Source organism: Schistocerca piceifrons, chromosome 3, assembly GCF_021461385.2.
Source record: "Schistocerca piceifrons isolate TAMUIC-IGC-003096 chromosome 3, iqSchPice1.1, whole genome shotgun sequence".
Taxonomy (NCBI): Eukaryota; Metazoa; Arthropoda; class Insecta; order Orthoptera; family Acrididae; genus Schistocerca; species Schistocerca piceifrons.
In genome coordinates this window covers 456,411,513-456,436,467 of record NC_060140.1, presented here as the reverse complement: position 1 = coordinate 456,436,467, position 24,955 = coordinate 456,411,513, and the positions used below count along the sequence as shown (strand labels likewise).

General features: G+C 42.1%; 1 protein-coding gene across 1 annotated transcript in view; it reads left to right on the top strand.

Annotated features, from left to right (window-relative positions):
• LOC124788739 (protein glass-like) overlaps positions 1-11,238 on the top strand; it is a 70,241-nt gene extending 59,003 nt beyond the window's left edge. Inside the window, exons 6-7 of the mRNA XM_047256022.1 lie at positions 10,492-10,930; positions 11,006-11,238. Of these exons, the coding sequence (XP_047111978.1) occupies positions 10,492-10,930; positions 11,006-11,238 (672 nt within the window). The remainder of the gene's footprint in view (positions 1-10,491; positions 10,931-11,005) is intronic.
• The last annotated feature ends 13,717 nt before the right edge of the window (positions 11,239-24,955 follow it).

The window sequence follows — 24,955 nt, the reverse complement described above, 5'->3', positions numbered from 1 at the left end:
AGCAATTTCGCACAACAGGCTATCCCCCACCCTGTACCCCAGAGGCACGCCAAAGAGAAAAGGTGTATGAGAATGCACGGCGATAGGGCAGGTGCACTCCTGCCGAATGTCCGCTTCCCCTCAATTCCTTTCCAACAACTGACATGCCTTCTCTGTTCAGTTGGTACCGTCAAATTGCGGAGAAATTTGTCCTCTCGCAACCCTTTTTCATGGAAACTACTTGAATTATATTTTGTTATTGTTACTAAACTAAGTGGGCAAAAGTCGCGAGGTGTGTTCTCCCATTGAACCATTGAAGATGTACCTGGTATGATGCTGGAATGTTGGCGTGGGGCGCGATATCTCAAGATTCTGTTGCAGACAATTATATATTGTACCTGACAGTACGTCGGTAGTTAACTGATGTTGCACGTGGGATTATCGATGCAAGACACATGAATATTAACAGACCGGAGATTACACAAGAATTCGGGCTACCGCGGTCGACGGTGTCTCGGGCACGTCTTCAATGCCACAAATAAAATTTTTCCCACACTCGTTAAATGTCGCCCAGGAGGGCCCAAACTGTTTGCCAGAAGATCGTCACGTCCTCTCCACAAAACCAGACTGCGCTAACGACCATTATTGTGGCTCAGATCGCCGCCGACTTGAATGTGCGGCCTCAGGAAAGTTTTTTTAATCAGGGATATGCGGAGAAAAATGTTTCGCAAAGCAGTCACGAGCCGACGACCGACATCACATCGGGTGTCTCCCAAAGACTTCAGGCCACTCACTGCAACATGCACATTAAGATTCAGTTGATAGTATTAAGATTAAATGGAACAAGGTCTACCTCCCGTCCAGTGATATCCAGCACTCTGCAGTCTGAGGTCAACTAGTCTTGCCGTCTGCTTCCTGGTCTTCCAGAGGGTCTTGAGCTTTCTATCTTCTTGTCATATATCTGAAGGCCTCTTCCCCATGGTCCATTATGACAACAAGGCCTGCCCATTGAAAACGTCTCGCTTTGGCAACGTTCACTTCCGAGGGTTGGTCGATTAGCTTTGATAGTTCTTCGTTGGTTGGATCTCCAAACCCAGCGTCTGTAGTTCTTGGTCAATTTTTTTGCAAAGACTTTTCTGTACACTTTGTTTCCGAAGACAGAGTTAGTGCTGCTCTTTTTCGGTCAGGCTCCACACTTCGACTCTGTGTAGCAGTAATAAATAGCCTGGTGAGTTTGTTGTAGAGCTTCGGTTTGGTTTGCTGGCCAAGATTTTGGAGGTGAAATGTAATAATTACGGCCTCTTAATTCAGCCAGGTAGTAAAACCGGAAAGGGCTGGACTAGCGGGGATTTTACAAACTTCATTCACTGGGAGAACACAAACTTATTTTACACAGTTTCAATCACATAACAGCCAGTTAAGGCTTTTTTAAAATAATTAAAAGCCCAAGTAATGAGACTCATTCAATCCCAATTTAAATAATATACAGAAAATTTAAAATTAACTTTAAGCCAGTATGACTTAACATTCATTATGGCGAGGCACCCCTTGCATAGTTTGCTTGCTTAGATAGGTGGTAGTGTGCTAGCCTCCAATGGAAGCGGGCCCGGGTTCGATACCCGGCCGGGTTGGAGATTTTCTCCGTTCGGGGACTGGGTGTTGTCCTCACCACCGGCGCGCAAGTCCCCCAATGTGACGTCGACTGAAGTAAGGCTTGCACTTGGCGGGCGAACTTACCCTAATGGGACCTCCCGGCCAACGATGCCATATGCTCATTTCCATTTTTTACCCCTTGCGTAAGACACAGAATGAAATAAAGGATAAAGTTGTAATAAAGACAGACGTAAATCTAAACAACACTACCAGAACAGATCAGAAGGGCCTTAATTACCAAATGCAAAAATAAAACATGATTTAAACTTGACTAATAAAAAACTAAAACAATGAAAAGCAATTTATCTCCAGTATCTAAGCAAAATAATTTTGACCCCAGAAACATACATCTGTTGAAGATTTAACACTTTTCCAGTAACACAAGAGTAATTATGTTACAACAGAATGAGGTACATGTTAGGATTCCGACGCACATCAAAGTCTGCTTAAGGTGAAGGCCACACGCTAACGGATACAAGTTCAGAATTATTCCAAGTACAAAAGTAATTTCCACAGGTACATTAAGTAGTGCGACTGCGGTTGGAGGAAACAGCTCGAAAGACAGACAGCGGGGAGAGCTTCCGAGTGTATGCGCTTCAAATGAGGTAAACTCTAGCTAAGCAAGCATCCGTGGTAATTGGTAATACGAAACATTTCATTGCGCCTCCAATTGAAAACTACATGACTAATCGTTTACTTTAAAAATCAGGAGAATTAATGGGAGGCAGACAAGAACAGGTAACGCATACGCTAATGCACACCACCAACCTTCCAAATAAGCTTTCTTCTGCAACACTTCGCTTCACACTGGCTACAGGTTGACAATCACCACGGTTACATAAAGACAACACATAAAAGAAATTATAATATCAGCCAATAACTCAGTCTGAAACGTCTAAAGATCTTGGACTCTCATTGTCCTTAAATTACCTTGGAGACACGGGCAAGACAGATCAAAATAACAGTGAACACTCCCCTGACAGCTCAGTATCCTTCTCATAAACCACAGCACAAGCCATTCAGTACTTAGTAGCTTATACGGAATAACATGACCCCAGTGTATTCGCCCGCCAACGACAAACGCCACGGCGAAGAGGCCCCACGTGAAGCTCGTAACAGCTCCGTTCCTCAGCTCATACTGCCCACCAAACAGGCCACGATGCCCGGAGCCGCCACAGCAGACGGCGCTGCGCTCCAACAGCAACGTGTTAGTCAAAGATCATTAGAATAGTGATATAGATACACTGCTAGAAAGCCACCATGGCTCAGAGGACAAGTTTTTGAAGGGAGAAGTAAACTTTGTTTGCATTCTGTAGTCTTGTTTGGTATTCGACTTGCTTCTATTGCAATCATTTACATTAATTTGAAGTTAGGAGTATTCTTGAGAGTATAGTTTTTTACCTGAAAGTCGTCACGTTGTCCTGTAGTTATATTTTGCTCAAAATGTTCAAATAACTCTGAGCACTATGGGACTCAACTTCTGAGGTCACTTAAGTAACCTTAGGGAAAAATATTTGTTTTGATGTCCCCTACAACCTCCCACAGTTTGTCGGTTTAAATACTTTTCACCCTGTATGTCTTGGGGAATTACAAGTAAATCGTCGTTATTTCTGCTGGGTGACAAATTATGATTGTCTAGTGGATACGCGAGAAACTGAAGAAAAAAACAACAACAAAACGCTGCTAGTTAAAGAAGAAGTTTCATAAATTCTATGAGCTTACACATGGAGAAAACAGCTGATAACTTCCATATTGGCTCACGCACCGCAAATTTTACGCTGAAATTTAATCTACTGTAGCTTTCATCTGTTACAGGAAAAATTACTTTAAATATAGGGAAAAAGTTAGTGCCATCATTCCTAGGGCTCAGTAATCTGATGGTTCTACAGATTTCTGATCCATGCCGCCATTTATGTCATGTCTCAGACTAATGTCTCCTACGTTCTAATGTAAGTACGAGAGCCTCCGCGGTCCTTATGGGTCCACGTCGACACGGTAGAAGGTCTCTGCAACCGTGGGCGAAACGTCAGTTTTATTCAGTGATACTTATTTTACAATGGGACCCGGTTATATATTCAGAAAGCTTTTATGTTAACTTAATACATTCTAGTTTCGAAGTACTCTCTAGTCTTTCATGCAGATTGTTGCCAAAGTGAAAAGTGGGGTATTCAGAGAGTGAATTCACACTCTGTGGCGGAGTGTGCACTGATCTGAAATTTCCTGGCAGATAAAAATTGTTGTGTTGGACCGGGACATGAACCTGGGACGTTTGCCTGCCGCAGCCATTTAATTCTGGAAACAACACCCAGGTTTTGGTTACACCCTGTCTCCGCAATAACCGTTCTTCCAGGAGTGCTAGTGCCACAAGATATGCAGGAGAAATTCCGTGTAGTTTGGAAAGTACTCCAGAAATCGATCTTGAGGGCAACACATGAGTCGTACTTCGATAGTTTAGTGGCCAGTCCCCATCTTAGATGTCTATCCTCGTCCTCCGTTAAGTTATATAAAACAATCAATTGCAGGAAATCCAACAGGTAGGAAGATATAAAATGAAATATGCCAACAGTAATCGTGCAGTTCCATACAGTTTCGGGACTACAGCCAGATGGCGTCGACTTCTTGGCACGGTATTTCGTATGACCGCCGTTCAGCCTTCTTCAAATGAGTTTTTAGCGCTGGAAATTGCTAGTCGAGATCGCTAACTTTTCCGTCCCCGGTAGCTGAGTGGTCAGCGCAACAGAATGTCAATTCTAAGGGTCCGGGTTCGATTCCCAGCTGGGTCGTAGATTTTCTCCGCTCAGGGACTGGGCGCTGTGTTGTCCTAATCATCATCATTTCATCGCCATCGACGAGCAAATCGCCGAAAGGGTGTCAAATCGAAAGACTTGCACCCGGTGAACGGTCTACCCGACGGGAGGCCCTAGTCACACGACATTTACATTTTATCGCTTATACCAGAAAATTGTCGCGGACCACGGAGATGCATGCGGAAAGACAGCCGCGCTACATAAACGACCTTTGCCGACTTTTGCACCCTCTTTGAATACTGCTCCATCTAAGACGCCCAGGCGATGCATAATGTTGGTACACCGTCCGCGCACTCTGTCGGAATGTGGACTTGCAGATTTAAAATTAAGATGTAAAATTAAGAAAACTAATTGTCGTTAAACGTGTCAGTAGTCATAAAATGTTTCCTTTCTGTAGCTATTAAAGAAATCACCGGTTCCCACGCCTTACCCAGTTGACAGCCGCCATCACGATTAATAACCTCCGCCAAATGTATCTCCACCGATTTCTTAATAACTGAACCCCAGAAGGATCTCGCCGAGGACAAGATCTGCGTGGCAGGCTAACCAATGGAATGTGCTATGGACTACAATGCCCTGCTGTGGCTGACCTACTGTCTGTGAAAGGCGAGTATGGAGACCATGTTCAACGCAATATGCGCGTTCTTTGACGAATTTAGGCTTTGTCACACTGCCGAGGTGTTCTGTAGATTACAACTCTCCACCACCCCAGATCGTCATATGCCGAACCGACAAGAGCACAAGTCTCTGAACGGAAGATTATTTTGACATGATGTTTTCTTAAGATTTTTCTAGAAGATTTGAGAACAAAGCACTTGAATTAGCAGAACTTAAACCAAAGGTATTCTGACGATATTTAGATGATAATTTTGTAGTGCGTTCCCATGGCGAAAAAGAACTGTTGCGCTTTCTGCGGCACATGAACTAAGTATTCTGACGATATTTAGATGATAATTTTGTAGTGCGTTCCCATGGCGAAGAAGAACTGTTGTGCTTTCTGCGGCACATGAACTAAGCCACGAGACTAACAAATTTACGCTGGAAGTGGAGAAGGACGATTGTCTGCAGTTTCTGGATGTCTTGGTCAGTCGCAAAATGGATTGATTATTGGGGTATTCTGTTTACTGGAAGCCCACACAGACAGACCTGCATTCGGAGGCGTCTAGCTGCCACCAAGCATCAGGAATTATGGGCGTCCTTCGAACGTTGCCTCACCAGCCACATGTATCCGATCCAAACATTATTGCAAAGGAGCTGGAACACCTACAATCTGTCTTCAAAGAGAATGGACATTTTCCACATCAGATCTGCACAACTTTGAGGAGGAAGAAACATGACCACCCACAAAATCAAGAGAAGAAGGAACGGTACAACTCAGTTTGTTCCTCGCACATGCTGACAATATTTCGTCGAAATTGGACGAAATTTTAAGGAAGCATCATGTCAAAACAATATTCCCATCTACAAAGATTTGTGCTCTTCTCTTTTCGGCAAAGGACGATCTGGGATTTGGGAGAGCTGGGATCTACAGAAAGCCTTGCCAGTGTGGAAAAGCCCACGTTGGTCAGATAACGTGCACTAGGCGTGAAACGTTTGCTGACATGGTCGCCATACTTGCCTTTAGCAGCCCCGTAAGTCAGCCGTAGCTGAGCTTTGTACCTCTACAGCACATTCCGTGGATTATTCTGCGGAATTCATTATTCACGGAAATTTTGGCCTCGACGAGATCCTCCTGGGATTCAGTTATTACGAAATAAGAGGAAATACATTTATCGGAAGATCTTATTAATGGTGATGGCGGCTTTCAGTTGGATAACAGCGGGACCGCGTGATTTCTTTAATATCTACGGAGAGGAAACTTTATGACTAGGGACACATCTAACAACAGTTAATTTTGCTAATCTGACATCTGAATTTTAGCTCCGCAAGCCCGAATTCCGATGGAGAGCACGCATGTAATATCACCATTACGCATGCACCTGCTCACCATAGTCCCAGCAATATTCGAAGAGAGCGCCAATTTCGACAGAGGTCGTTCATGGAGCGGCTGCCTTTGCGTATGTGTCTCCTCGTCATTTTCTTGGTACAAAGTTATCGGTGTGGACCAGCAATTTCCAGTGCTAAACACTCACTTGAACATGACTGACTAGTTGTCAAGCGAAATGTCATGGCAAAAAGTCGACGTCATCCGGCTGCAATCCCGCAATTTCACGAAATACTCTTAACGCCTTGAAAATTTCAAGAGTCACAATAAACGAGTAAAATTAAAACTGAGTATAATTTGCAAGGTCCGGAGAAAGATGTGGGCAAATTTCCATTACTCTCCGATCAATTCAAATTCACGATCTCTTTGGCACAAGGGTATCCACCATAAGAGTTCCAGAAACAGCGAAATGCAGAGGGCTTAGCGCCTCGTCAATGTGTGTTCACTGCAACGTAGAGGATAAGATACCTCACCGCCTAAAATGCTATCAGAAGGCTGAAAAATGGCAAGGGGCGACACAAAAACTTGCAATCATAATACGTACTTCGCCATCCACGTAAATTCAGAAGAGATTATATTTCTGGACAAGTCCTTTTATCCAAAATGCAACGCAATGAATTTATCTGGATGCTAACCAGTGATAGCTACTACTTAATCAGCAAGAAAACTGAAATGAGTATGGAAGATTGCTCCTGTTACCAGACAACGGGGCACAACAAACTGTACGAAAAACGAAGATAACTTTGCCTGATATTTGACCGCTGTACAACCATACTGACCCATGCAACTGGACAGAGGTTTTGGTTAAGTCTCCAGTTTTTTGAAAGAATTGTTGGTAAGCTTTTCTTATCTGTTTTCCTCCCTAAATAGCAGATGAACAACGGCAGAGGAGCCAGGATTTATTTGTTCATACGAAACAAATTTTAATTTCAAGAAGTACGCCTTTTCTACGAGTAGAAATTATGTCTCTGTTTTAAGAAAGGAAGAACTTTTAGTTCCACAGAAGACTTTTACCTTCAAGTTTAAAGAAAAAAATTCGGTAGGGCCCTTGCCGGCGAAAGGGAAAGTTCGAGTCCTTGTCAGCACACAGCTTTAATCTACTAGCAAGTTTCAAAAGTGAGGTATCACTGTTATATTTCAACATGCTTCTTTTTTCGTTTTGTCAAGGAAGAAACCGAGAATTCGATTGCTGGTTGGCAGCTGATAAGATGAAGAAGAACAATCGCTATAATTCATTTTGAGATGAATCCTCCCTGCCCCATTCTGACCTGTACTGTGCCACAGGTGTCGTCTGTATGTACTTTTCACTGATGACATTTTCCTCATGATAAAAGACTGATGGACGTAGATGAATCAGAAAAATCCTCAAACTTTGGATCCAGTCGCTTGTAACTACGGTGAAATCTCTCTGACAGAATGCAAGTTCTCGTCCGCCTGCAAACAGTACGCTTTTTCAACTAGTCATGGCAGAAAGCACTCCTTGACAATGTGGAATAGGAGGTAAGTTGTACCAGAAAAAAATAGTGTGATGTTTACGACTTTCTTGCTCGAGCAGACGATCAATTCGTTTGAGTCAAGCGTAATTATTTGTTTTGTGGTGGCACTTTTTATTTATTTTTCCTGTTAGCTGGTAGGTGGATATTTCAACACTGAAACTGCATTCGTAGCTCAGTAGATTTGTTGTTAAATTATATTCTCAATTAATCTCCTTGTTTATTATGGTACTTTAAATACTGGAGTATATCTTCTTCTTGCTGGATTCCCTTGAACTTGTGTACTCCCAGGTATATTATTTGTATCGCTCGTGCAATATTATTTGGTGGATAAGGAGGATTACGTCTTGGAAAATTAAGTTTCATTGGTGGTTATTTTAATAGCTGCGTTGGTATCTTATTGTGTTGTTAATGTTGATATTACATAGTTTGCTGTCAATGGTATCAGTATTCCCTCCAATGGCCGTATATCGGCTAAATTATGCAGTTCTCCTCTACTGGTGCTTGCACTAGTTCTTACAGCTATTCGTAACATTCTTCTTCCCATGCTCAAAATTTTTGGTGTATGACTCTTTGATGTCATCCATGTTGGTGCAACGTATTTCAGGGTTGGTCTTATAAAACTGCAGTAGGGGTAAATTAGTGCTGGGTCGTTGCACCATTAAATAATCCTTTTATCAGTTTATAAATTCCTAATCTTTTCCTTGATTTCATAAATAATATAGTAATGGCTTTTCTGTTCGACCGTCGTCCAAGACATATTACGGTGTCTTTTTGATGCTATTTGCTTTCTCCATATCTTCGTATTTTGTGGCCTATATTGAGTTAAGCTTTTGTGATGGAAAACTATAAACTGGCTTTTTTAGAGTTGGTACGTATTCTCCATTTAGCTACACAAGGTTTCGTAAGTTTAATATACTGAGAGGTAAGTCGGTGTAGACTTTCTGCCGTGGGTGTATGACACTAGCAGGCAGTGTCATCTGCGTACAAAGTCAGATATTCCTTCCATTTTATTGGAATGGATCTGCTGCATACAGTGAGGTGACAAAAGTCATGGGATATCTCCTAATACAATAGCGTAGTGCAGCAACTCGACGTGGCATGGACCCTGAAGACATGGAGTCTGCAGACATGTTGAGCCAGACTGCCTCTATAGGCGTCCATAATTCCAAAAGTGTTGCCGGCGTAGTATTTTGTGCACGAACTGACCTCTTGATTATGTCCCATGAATGTTCGATGGGATTCATGTCGGGCGATCCGGGTGGGCAAGCCATTCGCTCGAAATGTCTAGAATGTCCTTCAAACCAGTCACGAATAGTCGTGGCCTGGTGGCATGACGTATTGTCATATATAAAAATTGTTCAGGAACATGAAGTCGATGAGTGGCTGCAAATGGTCTCCAAGTAGCCGAAGATAACCATTTACAGTGAACGATAGCTTCAGTTGGACCAGCAAGACCAGGTTCATCCCGTCTAAACATCGCCCACACAACTATGGAACCACCGTCAGCTTGCACAGTGCCTTGTTAACAATTTCGGTGCATTGCTTCGTGGGGTCTTAGCCTTCGTGGGGTCTGTGCCACACTAGAACCCTACCATCAGCTTTTACCAATTGATATTCATCTGAACAGGCCGTGGTTTTCCAGTCGCCTAGGGTCCAACCGATACGGCCGCGGTCAAGAACAAGTGCTGCAGGCGATGTTGTGCTGCTAGCAAAGGCATTAGTTTCGGTTGCTTGCTGTCATAGCCCACTAATGCCACGTTACGCCGAATTTTAGTAACAGAAACGCTCGTCGTATGTCCCACATTGATTTCTGCGGTTATTTTACTCTGTGAGTGTCTCTTGTTTGTCAGCATTGACAACGCTAGGCAATCGCCACTGCTCTCGGTCGTTAAGTGAAGGCCGTCATCCACTGCGTTGCTCTTGGTGAGATGTAATGCTTCAAATATGGTATTGCCGGCACACTCTTGAAACTGTGGATCTCAGAATACTGAATTCCCTAGCGATTTCCGAATGGAATGTCCAGTGTGTCTAGCTCCAACTATCATTCCGCATTCACAGTTGGTTAATTCCCGTCGTGCAGCCATTATAACATTCGAAACATTTTCGCAATAATCATCTTGAATACAAGTAACAGCTTCGTCTGTGCAGTTCACTCTTATACGAGTACCTCGTGTACGCAGTACTACAGCCATCTGCGCCATCTGTATATATGCATATCGCTGTCCTCTGACTCGTCACCTGAGTGTATGTAACCCATAGTTGGGTTAGTTTGCTGTTAGTATGAGTAGTTTACTTGGAGAGCCCATATTTGCCAATTTGTGACGTATTCCAGAGTGCCACACTTTTATCAAATGAGCATTCTATATCTAACATTAACGTCAGTGCGCAAAGTCCAAAATTTAATGTCTGGGTGGTATTGCTAGTAATACTGAGTCCACGGTGGAATGTCCTTTGCGCAAACCTGCTTGTATTAATGGAATTAGGTCTTTTTTACCGACAAATTTGTTGATTCTGGTACGTTTGTACTGGAACAATCATAACCGATTCTATGTACTTTTTGTCGTGCTTTCAGTCGCAGCGGCCGAACCTGTGCCGCATCTGCGGCAAGACGTACGCGCGGCCGAGCACGCTGAAGACGCACCTGCGCACGCACTCCGGGGAGAAGCCGTACCGCTGCGGCGACTGCCACAAGTCGTTCAGCCAGGCGGCCAACCTGACGGCGCACGTGCGCACGCACTCGGGCGAGAAGCCGTTCCGCTGCGCCATCTGCGACCGCCGCTTCTCGCAGTCGTCGTCCGTCACCACGCACATGCGCACGCACTCTGGCGAGCGGCCGTACCGCTGCCGCCTCTGCCGCAAGGCCTTCTCCGACTCGAGCACGCTCACCAAGCACCTGCGGATACACTCCGGAGAGAAGCCTTACCAGTGCAAGCTGTGCTTGCTGCGCTTCTCGCAGTCCGGCAACCTCAACCGCCACATGAGGGTCCACGGCGGGGGCGGCGGCGGCGGGGGCGGCGGCGGGGGCGGCATCGCGGCCGGCGCCGGCGGGGGCGGCGTGCCCGCCTGACGGTTGGCCTCCTGGTGAGGCTTGGCCCTGGGCGCTGCCACGCCCCCGCCTCCCGCCCCCGTGCCGTCTGCCGCCCCCGCGACGCTGCGCCGTCCTTGCAAGTGCGTCCTGTGTTTCAGAGCCGACGAGGATCTACTGTACACGCCGCAGCCGCCTCCTTCACGCTCGCAGTTTTTCGACGACACTGACGACCGATTCCGTGCAGCGTTGCCCGAATACCTCGTGGAAGTGTCGATGGACGAAAGTGTGTAGATTCACCTGCATTCACTGCACACAGCCTCAAGTACTCTTATACTGCCACCCATATGCACCTCTTCTAATGAAAGGAAGAGAACGCCTATACAAGAAAAGAAAAAAAATTATTGATCAGAAAGTAAGGAGGACACTAAAGACGACTATTCTACCAGTTTCAACTTACTGCACATCTCTTCACGAGCGCCAGTGCTGGGTTGCGGGTAGCGGAAGAGACAAGCTCCGCGCGTTGACTGTGGCAAGGAAAGAGGCGGCCTGGAGAGCGAAAACTGCCATCATGTGTTCAGCGATTTACCCAGCAAATATTAGAGCTGTGATAGTCGAGTTACCTTCTCAAGGAGGAGTTATGAGTGGAACCTGCGATGAACCAGGAATTGCTTCATTATTTATTTCACCGTAAAGAAACCGGAGCAAAATAACGCGGTCAAATATTGCTGCTACAGCGTGATTGGGCACAGTCTGAGGTGATTTCTCCAGTTAACAGTGGCAGGAGGAGAAAAACCTGATGATCGAAACACTCCGACTTCTGCAGTTTCCAAACTAGTGAGGCGATCACTAAAGAATAAGTTCATATATGCTAAAATCGGTTGTACTGATGTAAAACTACCATCAATAAGCTATAGATGAAGAGTATATGTGAAATTCGGATACCCTTTTGTTGTTCCTCACCGTTCGATTGAGAGACAAAGAGAAAGTGATGGAATAGTGACCTATAGAGGGATTCATTGTGATAGTTCACACAGTAATTTAAGCCAAACTACTGCAATATTTCGCATTACGACCTCGGATACTACAACAGACAGAAGGAAAGCATAGCTCTCTCTCTCTGTCTCTCTCTCTCTCTCTCTCTCTCTCACACACACACACACACACACACACATACACATACACACACACACACACACACACACACACACACACACACACACAGAGATTTCACGTCTGGCTCACAATAATTAATATTTGAGAACATTTCTCGTGAACAATTAGCGATTTGGCTTAAAGTACTTTGAAAATGGGTTTCCAACAGTTTCGACCCCAAAAACATTTATTTCGATGGTATGAGGTTTGGGTCAGCATTTGACGATCCTCAGACCCTCATACCATGGTGGTAGGTGGTGACGATCAATGCAGGGGTTGTTGTGGCTCCACGAACGTCAACTGTTCAACTGTTGACATTCGTGCAATCCCAACACCCGCTCCATTCACCGCCACCTTCAACCATCGTGGTACGAGAGTCTGAGGGTGGTCAAATACTGACCGCACCCGGTTACCATCGAAATAAATGTTTTTTCGGCCGAGACTGTTTGTAATCCATTTTTAAAGTGTCTCATAATACTACAAACGTTGATAACTTGTCAAAAACTGTTGATACAAACTCCCAACAAACCAAAGAGATCACAAATTACCGCAAAAATTAATGTCTTAGTTACCACATAACAAATAAGTGCTGTCCCAATAAGGGTATGGAGTATTTAATCTGAATATTGCTGACTTAATAATTTAATTAGTTGGTACCAAAAGTCCATTTCTTTTCTGAAGCAGAACAGCCTCGTTCCTTTTCCATCTAATCTTATTGCATGTATTGCATTTACCTGGAGATCTTATCCAAACTTACAAGGTAGGCGTAAACTTTACCGACAGATTATTCTGAAACTGATAACGGACTGTACTTGAATTTTGCTGGAGAACTCACGATCTGCGATGCAATGGTAGTGAATACCATAGAGATGTTGCATTAGATGTATGCGATTTCCTATTGACTTTAATAGCGTGGCTCTAATGGACTATAAACTCGAATTCTTCAAATTCAAAATTCTGTAAAATACACTGCAACACCATAAATAACGGAGCTTCTCTACAGGACAAACAACAGAAGAAAAGATATGGCTTATACGCTCCGTGTTACAACAAGCAAACATCAGAAGTTAAAGTTCACATTATCGTACACATGCTAACATCGCTGATGTCCAGCTTGCACCTTCGGCATCTGAAATGAAACTACAAATACGCCTTTCACACAATCCCAACATGATTATGCTTTATCTGATGAACTAAGTCGCCGTGGAATGATAACGGATAGGTCGATTGAGCTTTCGCCAATGCTTTCAGGACAGTATTCATCTTTTGATTAAGTCCTCTCTCGATCATACATATAAGAAGTTCATAAATTAAAGAATTAAATTCAGTTTTTCAGAAATGTGAACGGAAGTTTTTCACTTATGCCGCTTTTGAAGAACTGCGGTGAGTTCAGTGGAATTATCTTTGATTCTGCATAGTTTGAGCACGTCCGAAAGAAAACCCTTTTTGTAAGCGTCTAATTCAAATGAAAAAGTAAAGGTATAATACAGATGTTTTTGATGTAATTGAAAATAACTAATTCTTTTTATTTATATACTTCATATCACAGATATGTTGTTGCTCTACACCAAGATGTGCATTAATCTTAAATTGAGAACTCGGAAAATGATTATGAACAGTTGTACTCGCGAAATGATTAATAACTGTTGCGGTCTTAAGATTATGTAGCAGCTTTCTAATAATATTTTTCTTCAGTGACCTAGCTAAATTCTGTATGCACTATAACTGTAAAAAGGTCTTTCTCTGATGCCAGTTAACCAAGTATCTGTCACCGCTCTAAATAAAATTGTGGGTGTTATTGGATCATGTGGAATTTTTTTTCCTAGACCTTCTCGTGGTTCGAATGCCGCTGCTACAGGAAAATCAAGCAGAGTGTGAATCATTTGGAAACAGGAATAATGCAGAAATATGAAACGGTGGTACATGTTATAAAATACTAAGAGAATTTATTTTTCATAGTATTAGCTGCACCGGTAACATAAAAATGGCATTTTCTTCATTTGCACTCTGTTTATGGCATGTTGTCTCTGAAGCGTCTTAGTCTTGTGGGGTGCAAATTTATGATAAATGTCGACCTTAGAGTGATGACTCGTTGGTTACACTTAGTAAATCTAACGTGATATAATCAGAGGCTATTTCTATATTTATAGCAAGAAGAAAGTATTCATATTATCGAACAAAATGCCAAAATCAAAAATCTTAAATTTTAACTTGATGACGTAATATATTTGTCAGCCTCTTTCCAATTTCTCTTTAGAATAAAAGGAACTCTGATGTACTTACACTGGCAGCCATTTGCATTTCAGAGTATTACGGAATTAAAGTGTCTTATGTTCATTATGAACAGGTGACAAGTGCACAAAGCGTCTCCTACTAGATGTGAAATCCCCTGTGAGTAGGTCTGAGGAGGTCTGATTGCTGGAAGATTGGATCAGTTGGTAATATCGCGTACGTTTCTATTATCCATTCACTTCCTGAAATAGATAATTACCCACAATTTTTCATAACCATTGCCTAGCAGCTGCTTTTGAAGTGGTGTCAGTCACGCCTTCGTCAACAATTGCTACTTCTCTTCTTATGGATCAGTAAGCCAAGTCTGTTTGCTTCAACCGCTTTACTCATGCCATCAATTGTTCCATGTACCCACCAAAACTACTTTTATTACAGTAGCCCCTTGAAAACATACCCGTAGCAAATTAGGGCCTCTTTCGCTGTCTGACAAATGAAAAAAATAACTGCAGAAACCTTAAGCAGCAGGTTTTACTAAAGACAACCTGTTGTCTGACTGTTTAAATCCATATTAATACAGGATACAGTCAACTATAAATTTGGCAACTTTATGTTCAAAGTTTTATCGCAAATATAATTGTTAAGAACTAATTTCAGCCTGTTCAAACTATAACCATTTTCCGGTTGTGAGAAGGATAATGACAACCGCACTGCGTCTCAATTCCTAGTAAGGATATGAAAAGTCAGAGTTCGTTTGCAGCAAAGAAGATTCAATACGTCATCTTCATTTCCGGATAAACTTCAGCTACTTACTCCAGAGAACTATCAACTGTACCTTAAATGAAATTTTTAATCACCCTGCTCTTCAACATTGTTTTGACACTAGATTATGTTTAGAAGTACATAATTAACAATGTACACTACACTTTCGCCTCACATTATTTATAGCAAGCAAAGAAGGTGGAAATGGTTTCTTAATTGAATACTAATGAAATTGGCAAGCTGTAAATGTTCATGAGTAAATAAGAATTATACACATGTTATTTAATATGCAAATCAAAGATTCTCGAAAGGAGTACAAGAAGGCGCTTTACATAAACATCGAATCTCAAACAATGACATTTTTTATGTTATTAATTTGGATATCGAATCACAGACGCTGACGTTATTAACGTTATAAATTTACAAGGGAACCTCCCCATCACACCCCCCTCAGATTTAGTTATAAGTTGGCACAGTGGATAGGCCTTGAAAAACTGAACACAGAACAATCGAGAAAACAGGAAGAAATTATGTGGAACTATGAAAAAAATAAACAAAATATCCAAACTGAGTAGTCCATGCGCGCGGATTGAGAGGTCCTTGGTTCAAGTCTTCACTCTAGTGAAACGTTTACTTTCTTTATTTTCGCAAAGTTATGATCTGTCCGTTCGTTCATTGACGTCTCTGTTCACTGTAATAAGTTTAGTGTCTGTGTTTCGCGACCTCACCGCAAAACCGTGCGATTAGTAGACCAAAGGACGTGCCTCTCCAATGGGAACCGAAAACATTTGATCGCAAGGTCATAGATCAACCGATTTCTCCACAGGAAAACACGTCTGATATATTCTATACGACACTGGTGACGGCATGTGCGTCACATGACAGGAATATGTTGTCGACCCACCTAACTTGTGCACTTGGCGAATGGGTAAAAAGATTCTTCTACCTTGCCCGGTTTAGGTTTTCTTGTGGATGTGATAATCACTCCCAAAAAAGTGATGAAAACATAAGAGTTTGTCACATAAACCGCAACAAATTAATGCAACGGTTTCACAGTCGTACAGTTTTCCCTGTGCTCTGTCAAAACATATGTTTTTAACGTTTTCAAATTTTTCCGTGTGTAGACAGTCAAATCTTACATATGTCCAAGCAAATTTGAACATGTCCTGGAATTTTGGAGAGCGAAGTTGATTATGTGTGAGTGCCTGAACGTTGATAATTGTCTAAAAACAAAAAATTAAAATTTTCGTTCAAGGGGAGACTTGAACCAAGCACCTCTCGTACCGCAGCTGATCACGTTAACCACGGGACCACACCACTCCTGAGCTCGCGTTGTCCTTGATGTTACTTATCTTTGGCTACTCAGTTTGTATATTTCGCTTATTTTTTTCATAGTTCCACACAACTTCTTCTTGTTTTCTCGATTGATCTGTGTTCAGTTTTTCAAGGCCTATCCACTGTGCCAACTTATAACTAAATCTGAGGGGGTGCGATGGGGAGGTTCCCTTGTTAGAAATGAGGATCCCTTGTAGCGACTGCGAAGTATTATAGTGTGTTATATCTATCTGCACATGTACAAATATGTAAATTCTCGAATAATATGTGATATTATGCCAGGGTAGTAAAGTATAATTCAGTATCTGAATTTTAAGTTATTCCAAAGACTTACTATATAGGATTGTGCTGTATGTAGAATTCTTTTTATATTTTTTGAGGGTGGACTAAGGATGAAGAAAGACAAACAACACCAAATGAAAATTACCAAAGTGAAAAAATGTGTGACTTGTTTAGGCACGTTGATAACAGAAAATAAACAGTTTCTATTGTAGGCTACGAATTGTATTTTGAATCTTATTATGTGCAGTTTTGATAAATGTTTAATTACATTAAGCCATAGGTATTCAAGGTAAATAGATGTTATTCCTGTTGTTACATCGCATTGAGAATAAATCTTTGTACGATGCTTGTGTCAGATATAGTGCACATATTATGGACATTAGAAACGTTACATGTATGTTGTTGTTTGGCATGTACATCGAAATTCACAGTTTTGAGCTATAATTCTATTATATAAATTTAGAATATATTTTTATAGGGCAATGCAAGCCTGCTGGAAAATTCATGTACGTCACACACACTCTTGTTGTTGTCCATTACAACTATCAAACGATTGTACTTAATTCGAACCAAAGACGGTTGAGTCTTGCCAAAGAATGTTGTAATTAAATACGATTAACAGTATCATCTGTGTATAATCTAGTCATACTCATATCTCTTATATGTATAATTTGATCTTTTATAAAATATACAAATGTAATACAAAAATATAAAATTCATTTAATACCATACCTTACTACCTACATGTGTTACCATAAGCATTTTCAATACTACAATAGACATTTATTTTCAGTGCTGCACCTACCTAATCATACAAATACAATGCTATCGTGTTACTATAAGATAGCTCATCTAAAAGGTGGAATGTATAAGACGATTTAGAGCTGCTCAAGGCAGAGAGACAGAAAAGAAAAAAGTACAGATTTTACAGAATAATAGCGGAATAGAGACAGTGTAATCATTTCGACACGAGATATTGATAGCATGTAACCTGAGAATGAGTAGTGTTTTAAGAAGAATATAGTTGCATAGTATGTTGGAACAGAGGCACTCTCCAAGACGATAATCTACACGTTTGTATTTTGAGGGAGAGGTATATTTGGTGCCTTCTAAATGTTACATCACAGCAGGCTGTGGCTGCTCAGATGTCTTCAAGTTACTTGTACTATTAACACGCAGTAAAAAAGACGAATGTGTTCTAAGTCTAATACCAGCAATATTTTTCAGAAATTGTAATTGAAGTAACGTATCTGATATGATGAATACAAAGAAACTAGCACAATATCACGTAACGATTATTAGAAAAATAGGTTATTTTGTGTTGACTCTAGCATCACTCTCATACTCTACAGAATGACAACGTATTTTGAACCATAATGGTTTTCCGGTTATGTTAGACATTAAAGCTTTAAAATAAGTCAAGGAAATGACTTACTTTTTGAGACACAGTTGGGTAACTCAACTGGAATTGACTAGTGACAGGAATCTAAATGGAATTCTCTAGAAATAATTGTTAAAATATTTCTGAACGTTTAGGATACAGGCATCATTCCCAGAAATGAGCGTAATACCTTGCGACAAGTGGTGCTGAAAATAAGAATACTTTTACAGAGCTTAAACAATCCGTCACGAAACTGCGACAGTCTCATATCCTAGAAGATTTTACAAACGTTGTTATACAGTGTGATAGGTTTATCAATGCAGACATTTCTATTGATGACCGAGGACTGTGTACTTCAAAACGTTACAATGCTATTTACTTCATTTGCAGACTAATAGTTATAGCGATTACGATTAGTTGTTTTAGATTGGTTGCTACCTCCAAGTGCACGTGGCACAAGCAAGCCATTAATGTTTCTGTATCCTCTGGAGAGCAAGTCAGATACTGAAGTGTGGACTCTTGGACGCCAAACGGATTGTGTATGTCGACAGGCGTAGTCCACTTCACAGCACAATTACGTTCGTGCAGAAAACATCATGTAATTATGCGATGTGTTTGCAGAAAGACTGCTAGATTCAGAGAAAAACAACTAAAACGCCGAGGCGAGTACATTTTAAGGTACAGTAATCATAATATCCGTACTTATACCACTAACATCCTCTGTTACAAATATGATATAAGGAAACCCACTACAAAACTCAGCAGCTGCAAAAGATCTGTATCTGATACATCTGTCGTGGAATATATTTCAGAGGAATGTTCGCTTATGATACGATTAGCTAAACTCGAGAGGGTAGACGTGCACAAAGTAGATGCAGGGAGGAACCGAGGAGTATCCGTAACGCTTTGGATCAGCGATCGTCCTTATTTTCAAACATCTCTAGACCAGAGGGGACAACAGCTCCTAAATTTTATCACTGCAACGAGATAGCATAGCAAGGCAGTGCCGATTGCGACGCATCATTTGCGGTTCTCATCACCAGCAAATTATCGAACGGTGCTACGTCAACGAGTCAATAAGAGTTATAGTCTGGCAGCGTATAGTGAGTAAGAACGAATTCCGCCTATATGCAGACAGGTATCACCAGAAAATCATATTGAGGGTTGGTAGTAGGAACGATTACTGGGTAAATAAATGCGGAATGACTAATTAACATTTATTAATAAAGAATACAATTTCAGAGAATGAAAATTTTAACACTTTAATGCCAGAACAATAATAATAATAGACAGATGCTTCAAAAACAATGAACAGTCACTTTCACTTTTTGGGCATGAACGTAGCTTCTCAGTTTATAGGTAGCCTATATATTGGTCCTTGCTGACTAACCACTGAAAAATTATACGCTCATTTCAAAAACAGGCTACATTAGATTTCCCCCACGATATAAGCTTTCAGTGTCAAACCTACAAACCTCTCAAACATTTCACTTTTGGAGCATGAACGTTGCTTCTCAGTTTATAGGTAGCCTATATATGTGGTCCTTGCTAACTACTGAAAAATTATACACAATGGATTCTATACTTATCTGAAAAAGAGGCTACATTAGATTTTGGCCACGATAGAAGCTTTCAGTCCCAATCCAAACATACAAACCTCTCAGACATATTACGAGTATATACACATTGTTTGAAAGGTGACTCCCAACTCGGATATAAAGCTTAACACACGTGTCAGTGAAACACCTTAAAATACTCTTCGTAAAATAACTAATATGAATGGCATAAGAATCCTTCGAACCCTGAGTGAGCCACACTTCAATCAATTAACTGACGCCAGAAAATTGCTTAATACACATGCTTAAAGTAAATACATAAAGTAAGTACAGGCTGTCCATAGTCTGGGAACACTTTCAATAATTTATTGCACAACAACTAAACATTGTTCAGGTTGCATACATATTCCATTTTGAAGTGAAACTTTGAAAGTTTTTTTTTACAAAAATTCGATATGCGAACTATGATTGTCCCTGCAGACGTCAATAAGGTAATTGAATTCTTGCCATAACCGTCCCGGCATGGCATCGTGGCACTCGCTTCCCGTATTCTCTGCCTGAGCTCTGCTACGTTCCATGGTAGAGGCGGTACATACACCAGATCTTTAATGTGTCCCCACAGAAAAATGTGACACGGAGTGAGATCTGGTGATCGGGGAGGCTATTTCATGAAACAGCTGTTCCCTTCTGTAGCACGGCCGACCTATCGATGCGGCAGCTTCGTGTTCAGGTACCCACGAACTTGACGATGAAAATGGGATGGAGCCCCATCCTGCCTAAAGATGAACGGAGAGTCCGATTGCATTTGAGGCATCAGCCATTGCTGCAACATGTCCAAGTTTTTGTGGAACCCCAACACACAAAAAGCTTGCTCCGCACCTGCACTCGCCATGTTTGCGACTAGCGCCGACTATCGGCAATTACCAAACTACGCTGTGGCGGTATACATGAAAAAAAAAAACTTTCAGGGTCTCTCTTCAAAATGACATATGTCTGATATCTGTACAATGTTTTGTTCTTGTGCAATAAGTAATTGAAAGGGTTCAAAAATGGTTCAAATGGTTCAAATGGCTCTGAGCACTATGGGACTTAACTTCTGATGTCATCAATCTCCTAGAACTTAGAACTACTTAAACCTAACTAACCTAAGGACATCAAACACATCCATGCCCGAGGCAGGATTCGAACCTGCTACCGTAGCGGTCGCGCGGCTCCAGACTGAAGCGCCTAGAACCGCTCGGCCATCCCGGCCGGCAATTGAAAGTGTTCCCGGACTTTATGTACACCCTGTACATAAGACAATTCCTTAGAAGTAGTTTATTACACATTCTGTGCACCTCTATGATCCCACATTTTAAGTCAGCTAGCATAGCAGTCAGTAGAGTTAGCTCTCGCTCAATATACAGCACCTTACAAAGGAGTAATGTACCATTCACTGACGACACCTACAATGATGATTCAAAGAAGTGGTCTCATTGCATCGTTAATTACGTTCGCAATCACAGTAACCTCCCGTTAGCACCGACCTAAAGATCTTTTAGAAACAACGCGAAAAGATGGAAGACAAACTCAGTACTACTCAGAAAAATCCAAGAGCAAGATCTCAGAAGTGGCTACACGTCGAAAAACTAGTCTCCATTCAAGAAGTTACTTGAACAGAACAGACGGTAACTACCGCTAACAGTCCAAAACGCAATTCAGTGGAGTGCAGCTCTTCGTCACTTAACCCATCCTGCAAATTCGACAACACTCAAATAGATGCACCAAGATTAATGTTGAGAAGCTTAGTTTCAAGAACGAGAAATGCAACACCTGGAAACTGTTCTGAGGAGCAATGGGTACTCCACAAATTACATTAGAAGTGTAACAGAGCCAAACACTTGGCGAAGTAAGGAACCAGAAAAAGAAATGTCGGGTACGGCCTTTCTGCCATACATTCCCAGAATGGCGGACAGAATCGGCCGTATATTGCGCAAACACGGCGTAAAGACGATTTTCAAACCGACAAGGAAGATCAAAGAGTGTCTTAGATCGGCGAAGGAGAAAAGAGACTCACTTGCAATGTCGGGAATATACCGTATACCATGCACATGCTCAAAAGTTTATGTCGGAATTACTGGACGATCAATTAACACCAGGATCAAAGAGCATAAGCGACATTGCAGGTTGGGGCAGGTGGAGAAATCGGCCGTGACGGAGCACGCACTGAATGAGACCGACCACGTAATAAAATTCGCCGACACGGAAGTTCTGGCTGTAGAGAAGCACTATCACACGCGCTTGTTCAGAGAAGCTGTAGAAATCCAAAAACACGCGAACAGTTTCAACAAGAAAGAGAAAAGCCTTAAGGTAAACGGATCCTGGCTTCCCGTACTGCAGCGAACGACCGTCGCAGGTAGCAAGAGGAGAACCGCACCGGAAATGACCGCGGAGAAGTCCTCGGACGTTGGCGCGCCAGGTGCATATAGTCTGCGGCCGCGAGCTCGCCTCCAGTTAACCACCGGCAATGGAGGGTGAAGCTTTGACAATGCCAGCCACTCGTGCCGGTGAAACGTCCAAAAAATCATTAGATGAACGTCAGCCGAAGAACCCGAGACAGAAGCCAATAGGCAGTTTGTCAACAAGTGGCCACGAAAGCCTTAACAATTTTGTATAATGAGCTAGTTAATACTGCATATTTTGATTCACTAATATCTTTCTCGGTAATGTTTTGAGGGAAACTGTACTTGTGGGGAGAAAACAGTCAGAGTACAACAATGTATTACAGGAATTTGGTGAGCTAAAATTTCCTGCAAAAAAGTCTCCAAATAGGTTCATACTTTGATATTTATTTATGGAATGTGGTTTCCGCAATACACACTGAGGTGACAAGTCACAGGATACCTCCTACTAACGTGCCCGACCTCCTTTTACTGGCGTAGTGCAGCAAGTCGACGTGGCATGGACTCAAGAAGTCGTTAGAAGCCCCTGCAGACATATTGAGGCATGCTGTCTCTATAGCTGCCATAATTGTGAAAGTGTTAGCAGCGCCAGATTCTGTGAACGAACTAACCTCTCGGTTATGTCCTGCAAATGTTCGATGGGATTCATACGAGTGATGTGGATAGCCAAACCACTAGCTCAAAAATTTCCGGAATGTTCTTCAAATCTATTGCGGCCAATTGTAGCCCAGTGACATGTTGCATTGTCATCCATAAAAATTCCTTCGATGTTTGGGAACATGAAATCCATGAATGGCTGTATAGTAGCCGAACATAATAATTTCCAGGCATTGATCGATTCAGTTGGGCCAGAAGACCCAGCCATTCCATGTAAACACAGCCCACACCATTATGGAGCTATCACCAGCTTGCACAGTGCTTGTTGATAACTTGGGTCCATGGCATCGTGGGGTCTGCGCCACATTCGGACCATATCATCAGCTCTTACCAACTGAAATTAGCACTCTCCTGACTGCGCCACGTTTGTCCAGTCTTCTAGGGCCCAAACGATATGGTCAAGAGGCAGGGGAGGCGCTGCAGGCGACGTCGTGCTGTTATCAGAGGCACTCGCGTAAATCCTCTGTTGACATAGCCCATTCACGCCAAATTTCCCGTCATTGTCATAACGGATACGTTCGTTGTACGTCGCACATTGATATCTGCGTTTATTTCAAAGAGTGAGTGTTTCTTGTCTGTTAACACTAACACCTCTACGCAAGCACTGCTGTTCTCGATCGTTAAGTGAAGGCCGTCGGTAGCCGCTCGGGATTAGCCGAGCGGTCTATGGCGCTGCAGTCCCGGAGTGTGCGGCTGGTCCCGGCGGAGGTTCGAGTGCTCCCTTGGGCATAGGTGTATGTGTTTGTCCATATGATAATTTAGGTTAAGTAGTGTGTAAGCCTAGGGACTGATGACGTTAGCAGTTAAGTCCCATAAGATATCACACACATTTGAAAACAAGGTCGTCGGTCACTGCTTTGATCGTGGTGAGAGGTGATGTCTACAATCAGTTTGATATTCTCGGCACACTCTTAACACTGTGGATTCGGAACATGGAATTCCCTGATGATTCGCGAAATGTAGTATCTATTGCGTGTAGCTCAAACTACTATTCCGTGTTCAAAGTCTGTTAATTCTCGTCGTGCGACAATAATTACGTCGGGAGCCTTTTCAGTTGCATCACTTGAGTACAAATGACATCTCCGCCAATGCACTGCCCTTTTATACCTTGTATCTGCGAAAATACCGACATCTGTATATGTATGTATCGCTAACCCATGACTTTTGTTACCCCAGTGTAATGTGATAACGAACAAGTTGCACTACCATTTTGGGCATCCTTTCTGTGCTAACGTTCTTCCAGTATAAGGACCGAAGTCAATCAGCTGTTGTATACAATATACCGAGTATTCGGAAACAGTTTTAAAAGGCCGTGCTGAGAAAATAATTGTTAAGGAGACAATCCGATACGATGCGCTGATTCCGAGTTATTTGGAATTGAGGTTAGCCAATCAGATCGTTGCCAGCGCAAATTGAAGCACTTGCACACGCTAGAATGTTGTAACGCACAGACATCTGTGGGTGCGTGAGTTACCACTTGTTCAAACGCTCATTAGTTGTTAAAGTGTGCCTTATTCGGAATATAAGGTAGGTGAGCAAAAGCTACGTTTCTGGGGTACGAGGAAACCAAAAGAAGAACACGTCTGGCAACAGTGTCTCTGGCAGGCTGACTGAACATGTGCTCTTTACAACTTGACTGGGTAATTTCAATGATAAATAACTCGGAAACGGTACAACGTGTCGCTTTTTTTCTTAACAGATATTTCTCAGCACAGCCTCCCCTGCAAAATTCTTACTAGCTTTCCAGACTGCGTCTCGCCACGGTGTGCATAAGGACTTCCTCGGAACTACGGATATCATATAGTGATCAATACGATTATTTAATCTCTTACACTTATATGGAATGTAAGCCGATGTATAACGCTCAGGAAACTTATATGGCTGTTAATTTCGCAAATTGCGTGTTTTCATGGCCGATGTTTAGACCTTAAGTGACATCAGCATTCTACGGGTTAACTCGTAGTCTAAGGGATACTTCAGTGCCTTTCGGTTTTCCTAGTACTGCATCAGACGTTCACCACTGTTATGAAGAAGCCAGTTAATTTTATCATCCAAGCTTAAGTTGACCATTTTCGGTTAAGTGAGCAGGTCTACGTCGGAGAATAAACTAACTACAGCTCTGTAACACCTGTCTCTTGCAATAAAAAAAGAAATGTAAGGCACTACAATATGCCTTCACTTTACAACACAGACCTCTCCTCAACTTTTTTTTT